Here is a 17,278-nt window from a genome sequence, read left to right on the forward strand (position 1 = left end):
GCTCAGGTCATGATCTCACGGATCATGGGATCGAGCCCCCCATTGGGCTCTGCACAGACAATGTGGCCTGCTTGGGATTCTCTCTCTCCCCCCCCCCTGCCTCTCCCCGATTCGCACGAGCTCTCTCTCTCTCTCTCTCTGTTTCTCGCAAAATAAATAAATAAACTTTAAAAAAAATTGGGCATGGCATCATGCTTGTGGAGAAAGACATTACAATTCTCCTCTCTATGCCTTGGCATATGTGAGTCCTGGAGATATACTGAGAACATTCGCTGTCTCTTGTGGATGCTGGAAGATGCTAAGGTACAAACATGATTTCGATGTGAAAGTCCCTGAGAAAGTTATTGTTGATGAAATAACAGTGGGAGCTGGAGGTGGACCCTCCTTTCCCACACACTTCTAGATGGTTTCATAAGAGGAGGGGACGAGTTACTCTGACTTCATCGATCATCATTCCTCAGAGAATGCTGGAGTTTGTGAGCTGGAAAGGCTCTTAGATCTTTTCTCGTTACTTGCATCCATCTGCTTTGCTCTCCTCGCCCTGCCATTTTAACTAAAGGAGGAAAATTGGAGGGACTCACCCAAGGTTCTAGTGCTTTCTCTGTGTTTTCACTAGAAAATGGGAGCATTTTGGGTAGGATTCCTCCTTCCAGCTAATTTGAAATCAGCCTGGATGAAAAGGATGCTCAATGTAGTTTCATCAATTATGACAAATGTACCACTCTGATCACTTCACATCTGTTAGAATGGTTGTCATCAAGAAGGGTGAACATTGGCAAGGATCTGGAGAAGAGAGAATCCTAGTGCATGGTTGGTGTGAATGTATATTGGCTTAGCCCCTACGGAAAACAGTCTGGAGAACTCCCAAAAATCAAAAATAGAACTACTATATGATCCAGCAACTCCACTACTGGGTGTTTATCCAAAGGAAATGAAAAGATGTCAAAAAGATATCTTTAGTCCCAAGTTTATTGCAGCACTATTCCCAACAGCCAAGATATGGACACAACCTAAGTGTCTATCAAAGATGAGAGGATAAAGAAGATGTACTATGTGCACACACACACACACACACATACATAGGCACACACACACAAGGGAATATTATTCAGCCATGGGAAAGAAGGAAATCTTGCCATTTACAGCAACACGGATACACGGATAGACTCTGAGGGCATTATGTTCAGTGAGATATGTCAGACAAAGACAAATACTGTACGATCGCACTTTTGAGTAGAATTTCAAAAAGTTGAACTTAGAGCAACAGATAGTAGAATGGTGGTTAAGGGGTGTCGGAGGGTGCATTTGGGGAGATACTGGTCCAAGGAGACAAATCTCCAGTAAGAAAACAAAACCAGGTGCACCACTCTGGAATGCTGACAGTGGAGGAGGCTGTGTGTGTGTCAGGGCAGGGGGTATATTGGACCTCTCTGTACTTTCCATTCAAATTTGCTATGAACCTAAAACTTCTCTGAAAAGTACATCTACAAAGAGAAGAGGAAAAAAAAAAAGATCCACCTTTTTTTTTGTGACAGTGAATTCAACACGTTCATTTTTACTTTATTTCTCTTTGTGATTGTAATTTTGTGGCTTTTCTTTATTCTAGAATACATATGGATCTGTATTCTCTATATGGGCTTACTACAACCAGAATGACGTTATTTTGAAGGACACGTTACTGGATGTATCGCTTGAATTAATGGAGTTTGAGAAGCAAAAAAATATCTCAGCCCTAAACCGATGTGGTTTTCAAATCAGCCACATCATCTCTCTGGATGCCAGGGTCCTCGTTGGCAAAGTGAGAGTATTGGACTAGATGGACTTCAATGTACCTGCAACCCTAAGGATCCCTGAGAGCAAATGTTTTGAATTGTTTTTCCCTGGCAGTGATGGTGAATCTGCACTTTGGCTCAGTGCTGTCTCATTGGGTCCTCATGTGACCCTCTTGAGGAGGGTGGTCCAAGTTCATGGTGAGGAAAGAGGCCTTGGCCAGCACTTTTAAGGATCAGACCTCTGAGTTCATTTGCGTCTTGCTTTACTTACCTGAACACACAGTCTTGTTTTTAGAGTTGGCACGAGCCAGCCCACAGCCAGACATGACTTTGGTGTTTCTGGCTAAATCACAGTCCTGCCTGCATCACGGTGACTCAAAAGGGCTAAAAAATTGATGACCACAATTCAAGATAATGCAATGATTTGGGCACGGAAGACAAAAGTATCTAATAAGGCTTATAACAAAAAGTCTGTAATCCTGGAGGGACTTTGTACAATTCCCACAAGCATTTAAATAATGTGCTGAAAGTTTCTTATCATTTTAAATCAATAGAGCCATAGCTTTTACTCCTAATCATCAATTCAATCAAATATAATTTACTTGCTCAAACTACTATTGTATATAGGAAAAACTTACAACGTGAGGATCTTGAATCCCAAACCCCCATGGTCAGCAGCCTTTGAGAATATCCCAGCAACGTAACAGAAAGCAAATTTAGGAGGATAGTTGACTTAACATTCTGGAAACACTCACGGTGGTGATCATCCAGACCCACCCCTCCCCCCAAATCTTTTCTTCACCTCCCTTTGAGTGAGCAAAGCTCTCCTCCAGGCTTCATCATGGAATTCTGCAAAGTTGCTGTAGGAATCCCAAATAGCCATATCAGAAAACAAAATCCCTTCCTTTCTTTCCTTTCCTACCTACCTACATTCTCTTCCTTCCTTCCTTCCTTCCTTCCTTCCTTCCTTCCTTCCTTCCTTCTCTCCTCCCTTCCTTCCTTCTCTCCCTCCCTCTTTCTTTCTCTACCTTCTTTTTTTTTTCAGAGGGACGATGTTATGAAAGTACTGTGAGTAACAAAGAAGAGACAAAATAGCAGTAAACCCACTAAAATGCCTGTGTACCTCTAGTTTGACCTTTGACGGCAGTAGAGACATCGCAGACACCAAGAGGATTATAGCATCAGGCCCTTGGGAAACAGAAAGCTGGCACTGGCAGTCTCTTCAAGGGAAACATCAAACAGCTGCCTCCAGTTGTTTCAAGTTTTAAAAACCAGGTACAATACATGGAAGCCTTTTGTTTATTCCAAAGCACTCCACAGTGTGGACCGTTCTTACTCGCTGAACCAGGATAGGCTGTTAAGCAGATCCTGCTTCAGTCTGGAACGATGCTGTATTTTCTAAGACAGGCAGGTGGGACAATTTGGTGGACATAAATCCTGGATCAAAATAAGAAACCTGGGTTCTTGTTCTGGCTCCTTCGTCACTGGGCAGATCTTAAAACCTCTGTGTCTTTGTTTCTCTTTTTATTAAAAAAATTTTTTTTTAACGTTTATTTTTTGAGACAGAGAGAGACAGAGCATGAATGGGGGAGGCTCAGAGAGAGAGGGAGACACAGAATGTGAAACAGGCTCCAGGCTGTGAGCTGTCAGCACAGAGCCCAACGCGGGGCTTGAACTCACAGACCTGACCTGAGCTGACGTCGGACGCTTAACCAACTGAGCCACCCAGGCGCCCCTCTCTTTTTATTTTTAAAAGGAGAGAGGCCAAGATGGAGGAAGACACAAATGGCTGCAAGATCCTTCTTCTCCTTGTCATTCCCCATAGTCAAATCTACTCTCCAAGTACTGATCATTTTACAGTTACATTACTGTCCATGGCTCGTCTCTGTGTTCGCCTTCCAGAGAATTTTTTAAGTCTATTTAAAAAAATTTTTTTTTGACGTTTATTTATTATTGAGAGACAGAGAGACACAGAGCATGAGCAGGGGAGGGGCTAAGATGGAAAGACACAGAATCTGAAGCAGGCTCCAGGCTCCGAGCTGTCAGCACAGAGCCCGATGCGGGGCTCGAACTCAACAAACTGCGAGATCATGACCTGAGCTGAAGTTGGACGCTTAACCGACTGAGCCACCCAGGCGCCCCTTTTAAGTCTATTTTGGATGCTGTTCACTTTCACATCAGATTCAGCTGCTTAATTTGGGCTTTTCATGTCCTCCGCCAGTACTTTTACCTTGTCTGGTTTCAATGTTTCGAGAAAAAAAAATAGCCTTTCTGTGTTGGTCCTTGGTGGGGACGCAAGGCCACAAGGTGTGCACGCTGCTCAGAAATATGTCCTGAGAGGTGGTGCGTCCCTCACCTCTCTGTGCTCCGTCATTCCCCTTTGTTATTTGCATCCGTCATTTAGCTACATGCTTCCCAAATACTTTCATAGAACTTGAGTCTCTTATCAGCTTCCCCCGCATTCACCCTGGGACTTTTTATTGTAATCTTTCTATGTGGCTGTAGCTCAGGAAGCTCCAGTGTTCACGCTCTTTGACAACAATGTGGAAACCACGTTCACTTGCGCTTCTCTGCCCATCCTCTGAGCTAGTCCTAAAGGCTTCCAGAAAAGCTTTTGTAGCCTTAGCGCTCCTTGAATGCTGAAGCCTGCAGGTGAACCAGCCACGTTCTGTAAAGACCAAGAAGCCTACTTACAGGCTTTGTGTCAGAGCCAAAATCACAATGAATATTTGAGATCTTTGAAATTATATGTTGTTGTTTGTAATATTTTAAAACTTTAAAAAAAGTTTACTTATTTATTTTGAGAGAGAGAGAGAGAGAGAGAGAGAGAGAGAGTGTGTGTGTGTGTGTGTGTGTGTGTGCACGCAGGGGAGGAGCAGAGAGAGAAGGAGAAGAGAGAGAATCCCAAGCAGGCTCTGTGCCATCTGCACAACCCACAAACTATGAGATCATGACCCGAGCTGAAACCATGAGTTAGCCGCCTAACCGACTGAGCCACCCAGACTCCCATGTTTGTGATTAATAACAACAACAGCCGTGCTTAATCTAGTAGAGAGCAGTGGAACTTCTCTGTGGAAGGGAAAAGTTTAGGGCAAGCCATGATGTGACGGATGAGGAAGACCTAGAAATTGGTGGCCAGATTTCACTCACAACTAGGTGCCTTTGAATTTTAAAAAGTAGTGATGAATCCCAGACATTTATGCAAAAGTATCATGCTTCAACTATAATTTGATAAGTGACTATAACAGTCTCTGGGTCGTTCAAGTTGCTGCTTGGCACGCAAAGTGTATTGCAATTAAAAAATAACCACACACACACACACACACACACACACACTCAAGCCTTCTTTGTTATATCACCATCAAAGTTCTCCAAAGTCCCCTTCAAAAAATATTCCTAAAGGTCCATTTTCCTTCTTACTTCAAAACTGTTTTCTAATGGAAATATGTTAGGAGGCTTTTATTTGTTTTGTCAAGAAATCTTGACAAAAGAGAGGAGGAGGCTTTCTTTGCTTCAGCCCTCGCTGTTAAAATCCTAATGAAATATTTCTTGTTCCTTGAAGACTGTTGTATAAAGAAGATTTGATTTTCCTGAGTAACTGGAAATATCTTCGGGAGGACATGTCTTGCACTCAAGATAGCCTCTGGGTTTTTGGACTTTATGTGAGGAGATCAATTAAAGCAGTTTGCCGCCTTTGTGTTTTCTTCCCAGACCTAGTCTAGCTGTTTCATGTTACCTCTTGTCTCTGGCACTCAAGAAGCTGTGAAGAGCGGGCCAAGGAAATGCTAGGCTTTTTCAAGTGCAGGATGAGTGTCCTTCACTGAAATGAATTCAAGCTGCTGTGGGGGAGTTTCCTTACATCAAAATCCCTTAAAATAAAACTTACAAACTCATTGTTTTCCTGCCTCATTACACACAAATAATTTGTGAATTTATATTGTAATTTTTCTTCCAGCCGAATCAGAGCCCCACGATTTTGCAAGTAATTCCACACAGAAGCCAATGGAACACACATTCTGGAGACTTCCACTGCGATCAGTAAGTTCGCTGTTGCTGTCGGCCCGCGCAATTTCTCTGATTAACCTGTGAAAAGTGTTCTCCTTCATGAATGCTGTTCAGAAATAAACAGATATTGTAAAAGGAGACAAGGGCAGGTTCCAGAACTCAAATTCTTGGTGATCTTAAATGATGATGTATGAAAGAAAGAGAGAGGCAGAACAATTTGATTTGCTCCAACTAGGCTGACCTAGAAAGGAGAAGAGCAGAAAAATTGCTTTGCCTAAGCAAACATGACATCAAGTCAGACAAGAGCAGTATTTGCAAAATGTAATATCGAAGCCTCACTTAAAATATACATAGTCTAGATCTGAAAGACAATTAAATGCCGGTAATAAAAAAGTCTTTGCTCATTCTGCTTTTCTATTGCCATTTTCTACTACTTGCTGGCAAAAGCTTCTACCTCCTCCTTTCAGATACTGTCCTAAGATTTGGAGTGGGACTCCTTTGCCCTGATTAAATTAGGACTGAATTCAAAGTTCAGTTAGGCAAAACAGCCATCCGACGCTAAAAATCAAGCTGACTTCCGAAGTGATACTGGTTTTCTGGGACAATACAGACACTCTCTTTGTAACAAAAACTTAGAGTTCTCTTAGAACTCTAAAAACATTTAAGCACAATCTTCACCAGTATACGGTCTGAGTGGAATCATAGCTACTTTTGTCTGGCATCCCCCCAAGGAGCCGTGAGCTCCTTGATTAGCCACCCGTACTTGGTTCCTATTGGCGTTCCTATTGGTTCAACAGGTATGTGTTGAACGAATGAAGGATTTTCCTCTTCTTTTTCATGTACGGTCTGTCTTAGAGTTGGAGACAGGAAGGAGATAGGTTTTTATCAATTTAAAACACTTGCCTTGGTCATACACGTTTGTGTACTCACATGTCCATTTTCACTGTGTGAGACACAGAGGGACATAAGTCCCTGCCTTTTTGACAGCAGACTTGGTCATATGACCTCCTCTGGCCAATGAGCTGTGAACGGTGTGCTGTGCCAGGAGGGGACATCAATGACTATCTTTGCCCCAGTCTCTATTACCCCCACTACCTAACAGGGGAAGCTGTGGATGATGGCTGCTCTGGGACCCTGGGTCCTGGAGTGAAGGGGATGATCATGTGCAGCTGACCCACAGAAAACTCACAGAGGATACTTGGCATGACTGAGAAATAACCTGTGTTCTTTGTGAGCCATTTTGGGATCTGTTTGGAGATGCCGCATTGCCTAGCTTGGCTTATCCAGATCGATAAAGTATTGGAAAAGCTCCTAAACATATTACACAAACCCAACTTCCAAAGAATTATTTGTTAACCAGCAATAGAATGGTGCTGCTGCAGCTGCAGGTTCATTCATTTACTGTCAACCAGACTTTTTTTTTTTTTTTTAATAGCTTGGCCAATCTTTTAGGTGTTAGAAAATACCCATGGAGTCGGAGCCTTTGACTATAATGACCATGAATGAGCTTAAGTAATAAAATTATTGTGTATTGCAGATATCTTTCTACCTTTAACATTTATGAAGCAAAGTCAATTTTCACTCAAACAGGTTTCTTTTCATCTGGTTTTCTCCACAATGTTTATGCCTGAGGTTTATCGCTAGCAGTAAAGAGTGTCCAAGTATGTTATGGGAATAGGGAAATTCCCAGTGCTTTAAAATGTATTCCATAGGCCCCAGAGTCAGTTAAAAGCTGATTGATTATACGGCAAATGCATCAAAACTAGTATTTATGAAATATCCCATTTCTTCAGCTCTATCTCTCATAAGCGTGAACATCACATTTGGGAGTTGCGGTGCGAATATCTCAGACAGCGATGAGAAAAAAATCACTGCAGATTTTCCATGACAAAGAGAAGGTTCTTTAAGCTGCTCAGTAAGTTAATAAAAGATCTATGTCAACTGATGCCTCTCATGAACACATATTTTAAAAGGTATGGTTTAAGTAGTTTAGTACAGCTTATCTATGCAGGCTTTGATATTCAAGTCACCAAAACACTTACTATATAGCTGTATGAAGGACAAATACTCTGAATGAGTGTGTAGGTGGACTTTGTCATCTGACCGGGTCATAACCGACAACAAAGTTTCCATTTACCATGGGTTCAAGATATGGGCATAAAGCTCTGTCTGTAGAAGAGAGAATGGGCTAGGGGATCACCTATTCCAAAGATGCTACCGATGTTTCAATGTTTTCAGTTTGCATACTGGGTCAATGATAATTCATTTGTTAATACATCTTCCACATATTCTTTACTGGTGTAATCTATCTTAGATTACAAAATCAAACTCCTATTTCCTGTATGCTAACATTTTATGGACTCTGTGCTTGATGTTATTTCCTGGAGGAGACAGAATGGGTCTAACAGGTTTGATAAGCTGTGCTTTTTTGCACATAGTAACTCTTGCCTTTTTGATGATGCTACCACTAATGATACACTGTGATATAGACTGTATATGGGAGTTAATGTTACTAAATGCCATGCAGTGGAGACCTCAGTACATACATTGTGGATTGACCAATGCATAAAGAATGAATCAATTTGAGGTTAGCTGAAATCTAGGAATGCTGAAAGAGATGTTCATGTCTCAGGGGAAAATAAGCATATCAACATACCATCAAATAGACAGAAAATCTGTACAGCCATACTTGTTGTCTGAAAGTATAACATTTCATTTTAGGACACAGTCAGAGGTCAGCAAAGCTCTAGCTTAAATGTTTCTGAGGACGAAGGACAGTTTAACTTAGAGTTGAAAGTGGTTTTGTTGGTAGAATTCCCCCAACATGATTTCAGATCACTTATACCTGAACGGTGCAAAAAATACCCCCTTTAAAAAAAAAGTCATGTGTAGCATGACTTTATTTCATTGAGAGTCATGATTCTCGGCATGTGTCGTAAGGCATTGGGGACGGAACAGGCTTCGGTTTCTCCCAGGGAATAATGTAGCCAGTGGGGTGATTCCTTTTCTTCCTCCCCAATGCATACAACCCAAAGCAACTGACCATAGCCTCGCCCGAGCTTAAAGAGAGGTCCACCTACACTTTCCCAGTTCACTGTCCTTCCACATTCCTAAAAGAATAGCTTCTCAAGGTGTACTGAGCTGACAATGGCATTCCATCCAGGGTCCCAATGGTGCATACCACTGAATTTGATTTTGTGCATCCTCCAAGCCCCTGGAATAAGCAGAATATGCTGCAGACAACCCATCATTTTACATGTTTGTCTTTCGCTGTTCCCTACTTGGGCCTCATCAACCACAAGCCGCCTAAGTGGAAAGAAGCCTGTGCCAGGCGGCTCTCCCAGCTACCACACGCTGCTGATGTTGCCCAGGGAAGGGCAGAAACCAAAAGACCGAATAAGTTGGGTGGCTTGGTTTTACTGTTTTGTATTTTCTCCCTGCTTTGAAAGTTCACTGTATTTTGCTGCTATTATTACCAAGGGTTCACTGAAAATGAAACTGGGGTGTCTCAGTGGGGTTTTGCAGTAAACAAGACAAAGCAGGTTCAGGCAAGACTGGGCAGTTCACAATCTGAAGTGGATTGAGCGGCAGCCATTTGTTGGCTGGGGTGAACGGGGCATAATTTATTCAGCGGCCACAGAGGCTGAAAGCCAGTCTGGCCTTGACCCATTTATCTTTAGAAAACTAATTAAAGTGGAGAATCTGGTTTACTGTTGTTACTGAGGTTTTACTTTTTCCTGCCCAGGCCAAGCAAAGACTGAGGTAGGGATGTGTGTGTGTGTGTGTGTGTGTGTGTGTGTATGTCTGGGTGGAAGGTGGGAAATATCAGTTTCACCTAAAGACAGTGGCTGAAGCTCTAGATAATAAAGTAGTTTCTTAAATACAGCCTGACATCCTTTTGAAATGCAAAATAGTGGATTTAGCCGGATGCAGAATCCTTTGAGGTGACAATGAAATGCCATGGCAATTTAAAATGAACAACAGACGGTTTCTCCGAATCCCTGCAACCAAGGCATCCTAAATCACACCAAAATGGCCCCGAAGAGGTGTAGAAGAGCATTTTTATGACCAGCATTTGACTCTGAAACTGGTATTAACCATCAGGCAGAATGATACCAGGAAGTGGGTTGCTTTGTCCATTTTGTTTCAGAATAACAAAATAAAGTGCATACATATCGTGATATTTTATAAGTTCTTAAATCTGTATGTAATAATGTCAATAATTCATATTTAGCACCAATAGCAAACAGGTGAATTTCAAAAGTAGCACTGTATTTTTGAAAGAATCATATACAATAATGGATACCTGATTTTTTTTTTTTTTTTTTTGGCTCAGTTACAGGAGATTATGGGATGCCAGCAGGGAAGTCCTGCAGACTGGGTGGGGGTGGAGGAGGATAGTATGATTTACCTTCCTTCCAATTTGTTCGAGGAAGTCATTCCCTTTGGGGGAAAGCCACAAGGCCCCTGATAACCATCAGAAAAGGAGATCAGATGGGTTGGAAAACCTGGAGCCATCAGGAGAATGTGCTGGGAAAGGCAGGCACATACCATCTGAGCTGGAGCTACCCTAATTTTATCACATGAGCCAAACTAATAAAACCCTGACTTGTCCTACCCATGATGTTTTCTCCCCTCACTCTCCATTTATTTATTTATTTTTATTTAAAAAAAAAATTTTTTTTTTAACATTTATTTATTTTTGAGACAGAGAGAGACAGAGCATGAATGGGGGAGGGGCAGAGAGAGAGGGAGACACAGAATCGGAAGCAGGCTCCAGGCTCTGAGCCATCAGCCCAGAGCCCGACACGGGGCTCGAACTCACGGACCGCGAGATCGTGACCTGAGCTGAAGTCGGACGCTTAACCGACTGAGACACCCAGGCACCCCTCACTCTCCATTTAGCATCAGGAGGCCTTAAGCCATCTGTCTTCGCTGTTCCTTCTTTAAGGTCTCCTCTTCCAGAGTGGTCCTATTCCAGATTTACCTCCTAACTTTCTTTTTCTCATTCCAACTGCCCTGGGCTCAGTTTGTGATGACAAATGGGAATACTACTCAGGGGACAATTTCCTTTTAAAGAAATGAATTTTAACAGAGCAATTCAGGCCTGAATTGAAGGCCAGGCAGGCAGGGAGCACCATGATGTCATAGGCGTGCTGCATGGATAAACATGTGCCCATCAGGGGACAGTCCTTTTCACTCCTGGGTCCACAATGCTACACAGGGTTCAGCACTTTATTAAAAGGTATTATCAGTATGGGATGCTAGTATGAAAACCAGATTAGAGAACTTAACTATCTGATTATTATGGTTAATATAGAAAGTCAGCTAAGATAACCTGGGTGTGCTGTCCTCAGCCCCAACAAAAACCACTTTGTAGTAAAAAATATCCAGCGTTCCGATGCTCTAAGAGACATCAGTAACTTCAAGAAGGAAGGAAAAAAAAAAAAAAGGTAAACAACCTACACCACAAACTATTTCTTAACCCCCTAAGTTCTCTGTGTTCGCCGATGGAAAAATTAGCTCCTTATGCATGAGAGCTGATGTTGGTTTGTTGTTATTATCAGCGAGGTAATTATTCGCTCAGCACAAGAAGAAAAAAGCCAATATATTCTATCAGGGAAGAGCTAGTTTTTCAGGCAGACTACACATAGTCTGAACATTGGGATAGAATTTAAATCAGCCACCAAACGAGTTAGTCGAACACAAAGCTAAGATTGAAAACCTTGCCATTAGGAGAGAATACCAAAATGGTTATTCACCATAAATACCAGGCAGAGAGGAAAGCGGCTAAACCTGCGGGTCATGCGCAGGGTTCAACACACTCCAGACAATTTGGAAAGGGGAAGAGGAGGAGGAATTTCTCAAGAGCTCTCTGGAATGACCATACAAAGACAAATGAGGATGAGCGTAAGAAAAAAGAAGACCAAAGCTTACACTATGTTGCATTGTCCTCCACACAATCCTCTGGGAAGCAAGAGGAAAACAAATTTAAAGGAAAAAGAAAGAGAGATTATTCTATACATAATAGCATAGCATAGGTACAACGTTTCACTTTGTAGGCTGGTATTCCACCACCCCGGCCCCCTCCCCCAAACTCCCACAGAATGACCAGAAGAATATCTGAGAGGCCTGTACGCACAGTGCGATGTTGAATACTTACTGGAGGTTCATTTTTCTAAACCATCGCCAACTTGATGAATTAACTTCCACGTCTGTTTTTTTTTTTTCCTTTTAAATCTACTTTTATAAAATATATTCCTCCAAGACACACGATTTAAAGTATATTTTGCTCTGATGAATTAGCTGGAGTGCATGACAGACACTCCCTGCCCTGCGTGTCCAGGAGCTACAGAGCACATTGTGCTCGATTTTCTGCACTACACAATTAATTGTCTTCCACAGACGATACTCTGAAGTATCTCTGTATTCTCAGATCTACAAAATTGACCGCTTTTGGTTGATGCATTTTTATAATCTGTACCCCCAGTGACATTCCAGTGGAAGTTTCTTTCAAAACATTCATAGTTTCATGTCAAATTATGTCAGAGAATTCATGAAGTGTAAATTTAAGAAAAAAAGGAAGAAAACCAATCTTTTGCAAATAACCACCTCTGGCCTACTTAATTGAAAATCAGTAACAGGAGGTCAGGATAGAGAGACACTAGGGTGGGGATTGGTAACAGGAAACACATGTGACCGTGCGACCAATCTCTTAACCAAGTTAGCTGATGGCATTTGTATCTTCACCAAATCCTGGCTGTTGGCAGGAAGGACTGTGATTGTCTTTGATGAGTCAGTTTTCCATCAGCAGCTGAATTTATACAAATGCATTCATTCCTTATTGGATAATAAAAATAACTTGAGGGTAGTATGTCTGAAAGTCACTGACTACCTAGACTGACTTTTATGCCCATATAACTTTAGAGGAACAAAGGAAAATGTGTCCTAGTGATATAAAAGAGTTTACAAGTTCCTTGCAGATCTAATGGAGGTTAAATGATGGAACTGATGGATTTTTGAGAGAGAGTTTTATTTTAATTATTTTATATAAATTCTAGCAACAGCTTGCCCAGGTTGGGGTTAGGAGCTTTATTTCTAAAATAAACCCCATAATTGCCAGTTCACATAAAAAAATTGCTTTATCATAACTGATATAAGAACATTTACCAAAAGATCCCAAAGTTAATTAACAGAGGTACTCATTTTAAGTGCTAGTAAGAAGCAAATCTCCAAGAGCTTTACAGTTATTTTCACTCTGGCAAAAGCAGTGGGGTGACTGGAATATTCTTTTGATGCTGTCCTTGAAGCATTTCTTTGCTGAAACACTTAGAGAAATTAAGGGAAGTCTTTTCCAATTATCCTTCTTTTCTGGAACACACGCTTCTTATAAATATTCAGAAAATGTCTTTTCAGGAGAAAATTAAAACAGGAGTAGATGACATGAGACTTGTTTATAAACAGTCAAAATAGGCTATAATATATGGCAGACCCATCAAGAGAGTTCACCAGTGCTTGTATCTTGGAGAAGATTTTGTCTGACTGTTGACATACAAGTTGTCACACAACCAGTCCGTCTAAGGTAACCGGTTTACCTATCCACTATTCAGAAATACACTGAACCCTCAAAGGGAAGAAAGCCTTGGGGGCACTAAGGGCTGCAAAGGAAAGTTCTGATGTTAGCTTTGGGCCTCCTTTGTATTTCTCAAGAATAACCCTGTATAGTTCCTTTTGATGTGCAAACAGCCCCTTGCCCTCAGGGACTGGGATGTAGCTCCAGGTTGGTTAATGGCTGGCTGTGAATTACAAATTGTTAATTCTTAGAATTTGGGAATTTAACTCAATAAAACATTTATAAACCTGCCATTCTCCCTTACAGAGCCTAAAGTCACACCTATGAGGAGCTAAGCATGTGCTGTCAGAGAACATTTTAGAATAAAACCGATTTATTGATTTGAATTCCTATGCACTGAATTTGGTCCTTATGCAGTCTGTCTGGTCCTTGGTTTTTACTCATGTTCATACAATTAACCATTATGAGTTCTTTTCAGAAAAAAATTGATTGAAATACATTTTTGGGAGGTGCATGAAATAGCTTGCTATTTGCCAATACTCTTTAAGACCTTTACATTTGGGGCATTTTGATGATCATCAATTTCCTTTATAAAGGGTTCAAATTCCAGTTTTATTTTCTATCAGATGTGAAACATCATGTGAACGTCACAAGGCACGGACGCTTTATTTAGGCTGTACTACATTGCACACATACTGCTGTCTCGAGAAAAATGTTTTTCTTGCTCTACTTCCCCTGTTCGAGTGTGTGTTTGTTTTGTGTGTGTTTATTTCTCCTGGAGAGGAGAGAAAACTGTGCTTCTGTTTCAACGGGAAAAACGGAAAAACGTTACTTAGTAGTCATAGATATCATTGTATGGATCAAATTCAATGCAAATTTAACTAAGTGCATAATGTTCCCAAATTGTTTTTAAATTTTACCTTATTGTGCTAAGAACACTTAACGTGAGAGGTACCCTCTTAACAGATTTTTAAGTGCACAACACAGAATTGTTATCTGTGGGTGCGATGTTGTGCAGTAGATCGCTAGAATTTACTCATCTTGCCCTGTGCCCCAGTTCTTAAATGAGAGTTTGTGAAAATTCCAAAAAGCTCGAATTACTCCAATAACTAAGTTAGAGCCAACTAAAATGGGGAAAAAAAAAAAAAAGAAAAAAAAAAGAAAGAGAATTCAAATCCGTACTCACCATTTGTGCTTTGGTTAAAAGGATCCTAACATACGGAAGTTTGTAACGTGAAAACTCGAAAATGGAATCTAACGGTAACCATCATGTCTTTAAAACAATTGGCTAGTTGTTCAGGGGAATCTAACTGGTTGTTTAAAAGAAGAAAGGTGAGTAATTTTAAGGGGGGTTTTATTTGCTAACAAACAGTAATAAATTTATAACGTAATTCAGTGGCTACTCACTTCACTTGCCCCGTCACTTTGGCGCTTTGTGACTAGGGCTTTATGTTGTAAGTACATATGATTTTTATAGACAGAGATGCTGAGATGCATTTACTTGGAGGCCAAACTCAACCAATTTAATCTTAGGAGTTCTACACTGTAGAAGGATATTAACTAAAATGATAAAGTAATTTCTAACAGTGACTAATAAAAGTATTTTCATAACCAGAAATCCCTTGAGATCTGAGTTTATATGACATAATCAGATGTGGTTCAAGTATTTTATGACCTTAGGGTTTTTATCTGTTAGTTTTACATCAAGATAATTGGCAAAATAACATTAACAACACTAAAAATTACAGGTATATAAATTGTTCATGGTGCTATAAATTACATTGAAAATAATTGGGCGGATTTCTTTGAAATTATGAGCTTTTAATTTTTTACAACAAAACTTGATTTTTAAAACACATTAAAAATTGTGTTTACTATGCTCATGGTTGTATTCTCCAAGTAAATTGCTTTGCTGGTAGATATCTTTCGGTCCCCTGACACACATTTAAGTGGATCAAAGAGTGACTATTTCTAAGGATTCCAACTTTTTAAAGACACAATAAAGAGAAAATGGTAGTAACATTGACTCAGGGTCTCTTGGCAAGGTCTTTCAAACAGAAAACTTTATACACGAGAATGCATAGTAAAATCACACTGTTTCATAACTGAATAAATAACAGAAGCAGAGGAATAAGAAATGCGCTATTGTAATTATATCTCTGGAAGATATAGTAACTTAGTCTTCAGATTAATATTGCAGAAGAAATATGAAGTTGAAAATTTGGCCACTGCATGAGTGGATTAATAGTGATAAGATGCCTTAAATAATCTAATTCATGACCTAAAGGGAAGATCTCATTATTTTTCAATATTCTAATTAAGACCAGGAGCAGATACAAGAATGAGATGATTTTTACAACCAACTTTTTCAGAGTCCCATCACGTCTTCTGAAGAATAACCCTGGTAACAGGAAGTGCCCACCATGGCCATCAATCCCAGAGAACTCACCAGCCGGTCCAAGCTTGTGCCTGCAGCAGTCGTTGGCCTCTCCTCGGGATTGTAAGGTCTGAACCTTGTATTAAAATTTTCAGGAGCCGAGCGAGCAGATCTGAGGGCTGGAGCAGGTTTGGGTTGGCCACATCCCTGAAAGACCTGGAAGAACCATTGGAAAGGTCAAGAAAGTTACACAATGAGATTCTTTCTAAGATCTTGGTGTAGAAGCATGCAATGTATCTCTAAACTTAAACAACTACAACCACTAATACAACAGAAAGAATTGACTAGACAGATATGGGGTGGCCTGACTCTTATTTTCAATATACACAGTCAATCCTCATTATTTACCGATTTTCTATTTGTGAATTTGCCTACTCGCAAAATTACTGTGTAAGTCCAAAATCAATAGTCATGTGCTTCTGCAGACATGGGCGGAGTGGCCCTATATGCATGTACCCAGATGAGGCCGAAGAAGGTGACACTCTGCCTTCTCGGCTGATCTCTCATGCTGAAAACAAGTGTCATTTCTGTGGCCTATTTAGTGCCACGTTTTTCACATTTTTGTGCTTTTACTTGGCAACTTCCCTGTTTAAAATGCCCCAAGCTTAGGGTTTAGTGTTCCTGAGCACAAGGGGCTGTGACGTGCCATATGGAGAAAGTATGTGTATTAGATAAACTTTGTTCAGGCAGGAGTTATAGTATAAATAAATATAAACTTAAATAAGGTTATGTATTGGTTGGTTGACCAAAAGGTGACTAAAAGCCTGCAGGTGCCTAGCCCTGTGTCTCCATCAGTTCAGTATTTGCTAATTCAATATTTGTAGCAACTTTCTGAAACATAAATACCACAAATAACAACCACTGACCGTATTTAAAAAAAAGGAATTATAATCGTTACGTCACAGGATGGTTTCAGGATTGAATGAATTGCGTCCGAGACATTTTCACGTACTTGCATTTGGCATTCAGTAAATATCCGTTTGGGATTCCTGTTATGGTGACAAGTGTATTTCCTGTAGAGCATATAAGGCCAAATAACGTTGAGTGACTCCCCTCTGAATAATGAAAACCTCTACTGGAAGAGTTCTTTGAAAACTCTCTCTGGAGCAATGGTGTGGAAATAGGACAAGCCCATGTGGTGAAATCCCTGTAATGATAGTTCTCTCTAATTTTGTTGTTGACAGCTGTTCATGTCACAATTAGGTTTGCTGTGGGAAATCAAACATTTCATTGTAATGATCTTAGGGACCGAGCAGCCGGCTCTTTCCCACAGTGATTTCACTCACAGTGGGGTGAGGACGCTTCTTTTTGGCTGTTTTTAGAAGCTTGGTACTATCTGCTGGTTATCAGATGATCCCTTTACTAGAATTACAGAAACTATAGCAACATTTTCAGGAAGTTCTGATGAAGTTTACCTTCACTTTTCTACCATTTTTACACAGGAGGTGATTCTACTTCTAGATACTTATTTGGGCCAGCTTTCTGGGACTA

General features: G+C 40.6%; 1 protein-coding gene across 2 annotated transcripts in view; it reads right to left on the minus strand.

Annotated features, from left to right (window-relative positions):
* GPC6 (glypican 6) overlaps positions 1-17,278 on the minus strand; it is a 1,113,151-nt gene that overhangs the window by 74,357 nt on the left and 1,021,516 nt on the right. The window contains exons 6-7 of one of the 2 annotated variants that reach the window (XM_019444088.2): positions 15,800-15,943; positions 11,715-11,744 (exon numbers count right to left, since the gene is read on the minus strand). In XM_019444088.2, the coding sequence (XP_019299633.1) occupies positions 11,715-11,744; positions 15,800-15,943 (174 nt within the window). The remainder of the gene's footprint in view (positions 1-11,714; positions 11,745-15,799; positions 15,944-17,278) is intronic. The other variant, XM_019444089.2, reaches the window with a different exon arrangement.

Source organism: Panthera pardus, unplaced genomic scaffold, assembly GCF_024362965.1.
Source record: "Panthera pardus isolate Hobbes unplaced genomic scaffold, ASM2436296v1 HiC_scaffold_1, whole genome shotgun sequence".
NCBI lineage: Eukaryota > Metazoa > Chordata > Mammalia > Carnivora > Felidae > Panthera > Panthera pardus.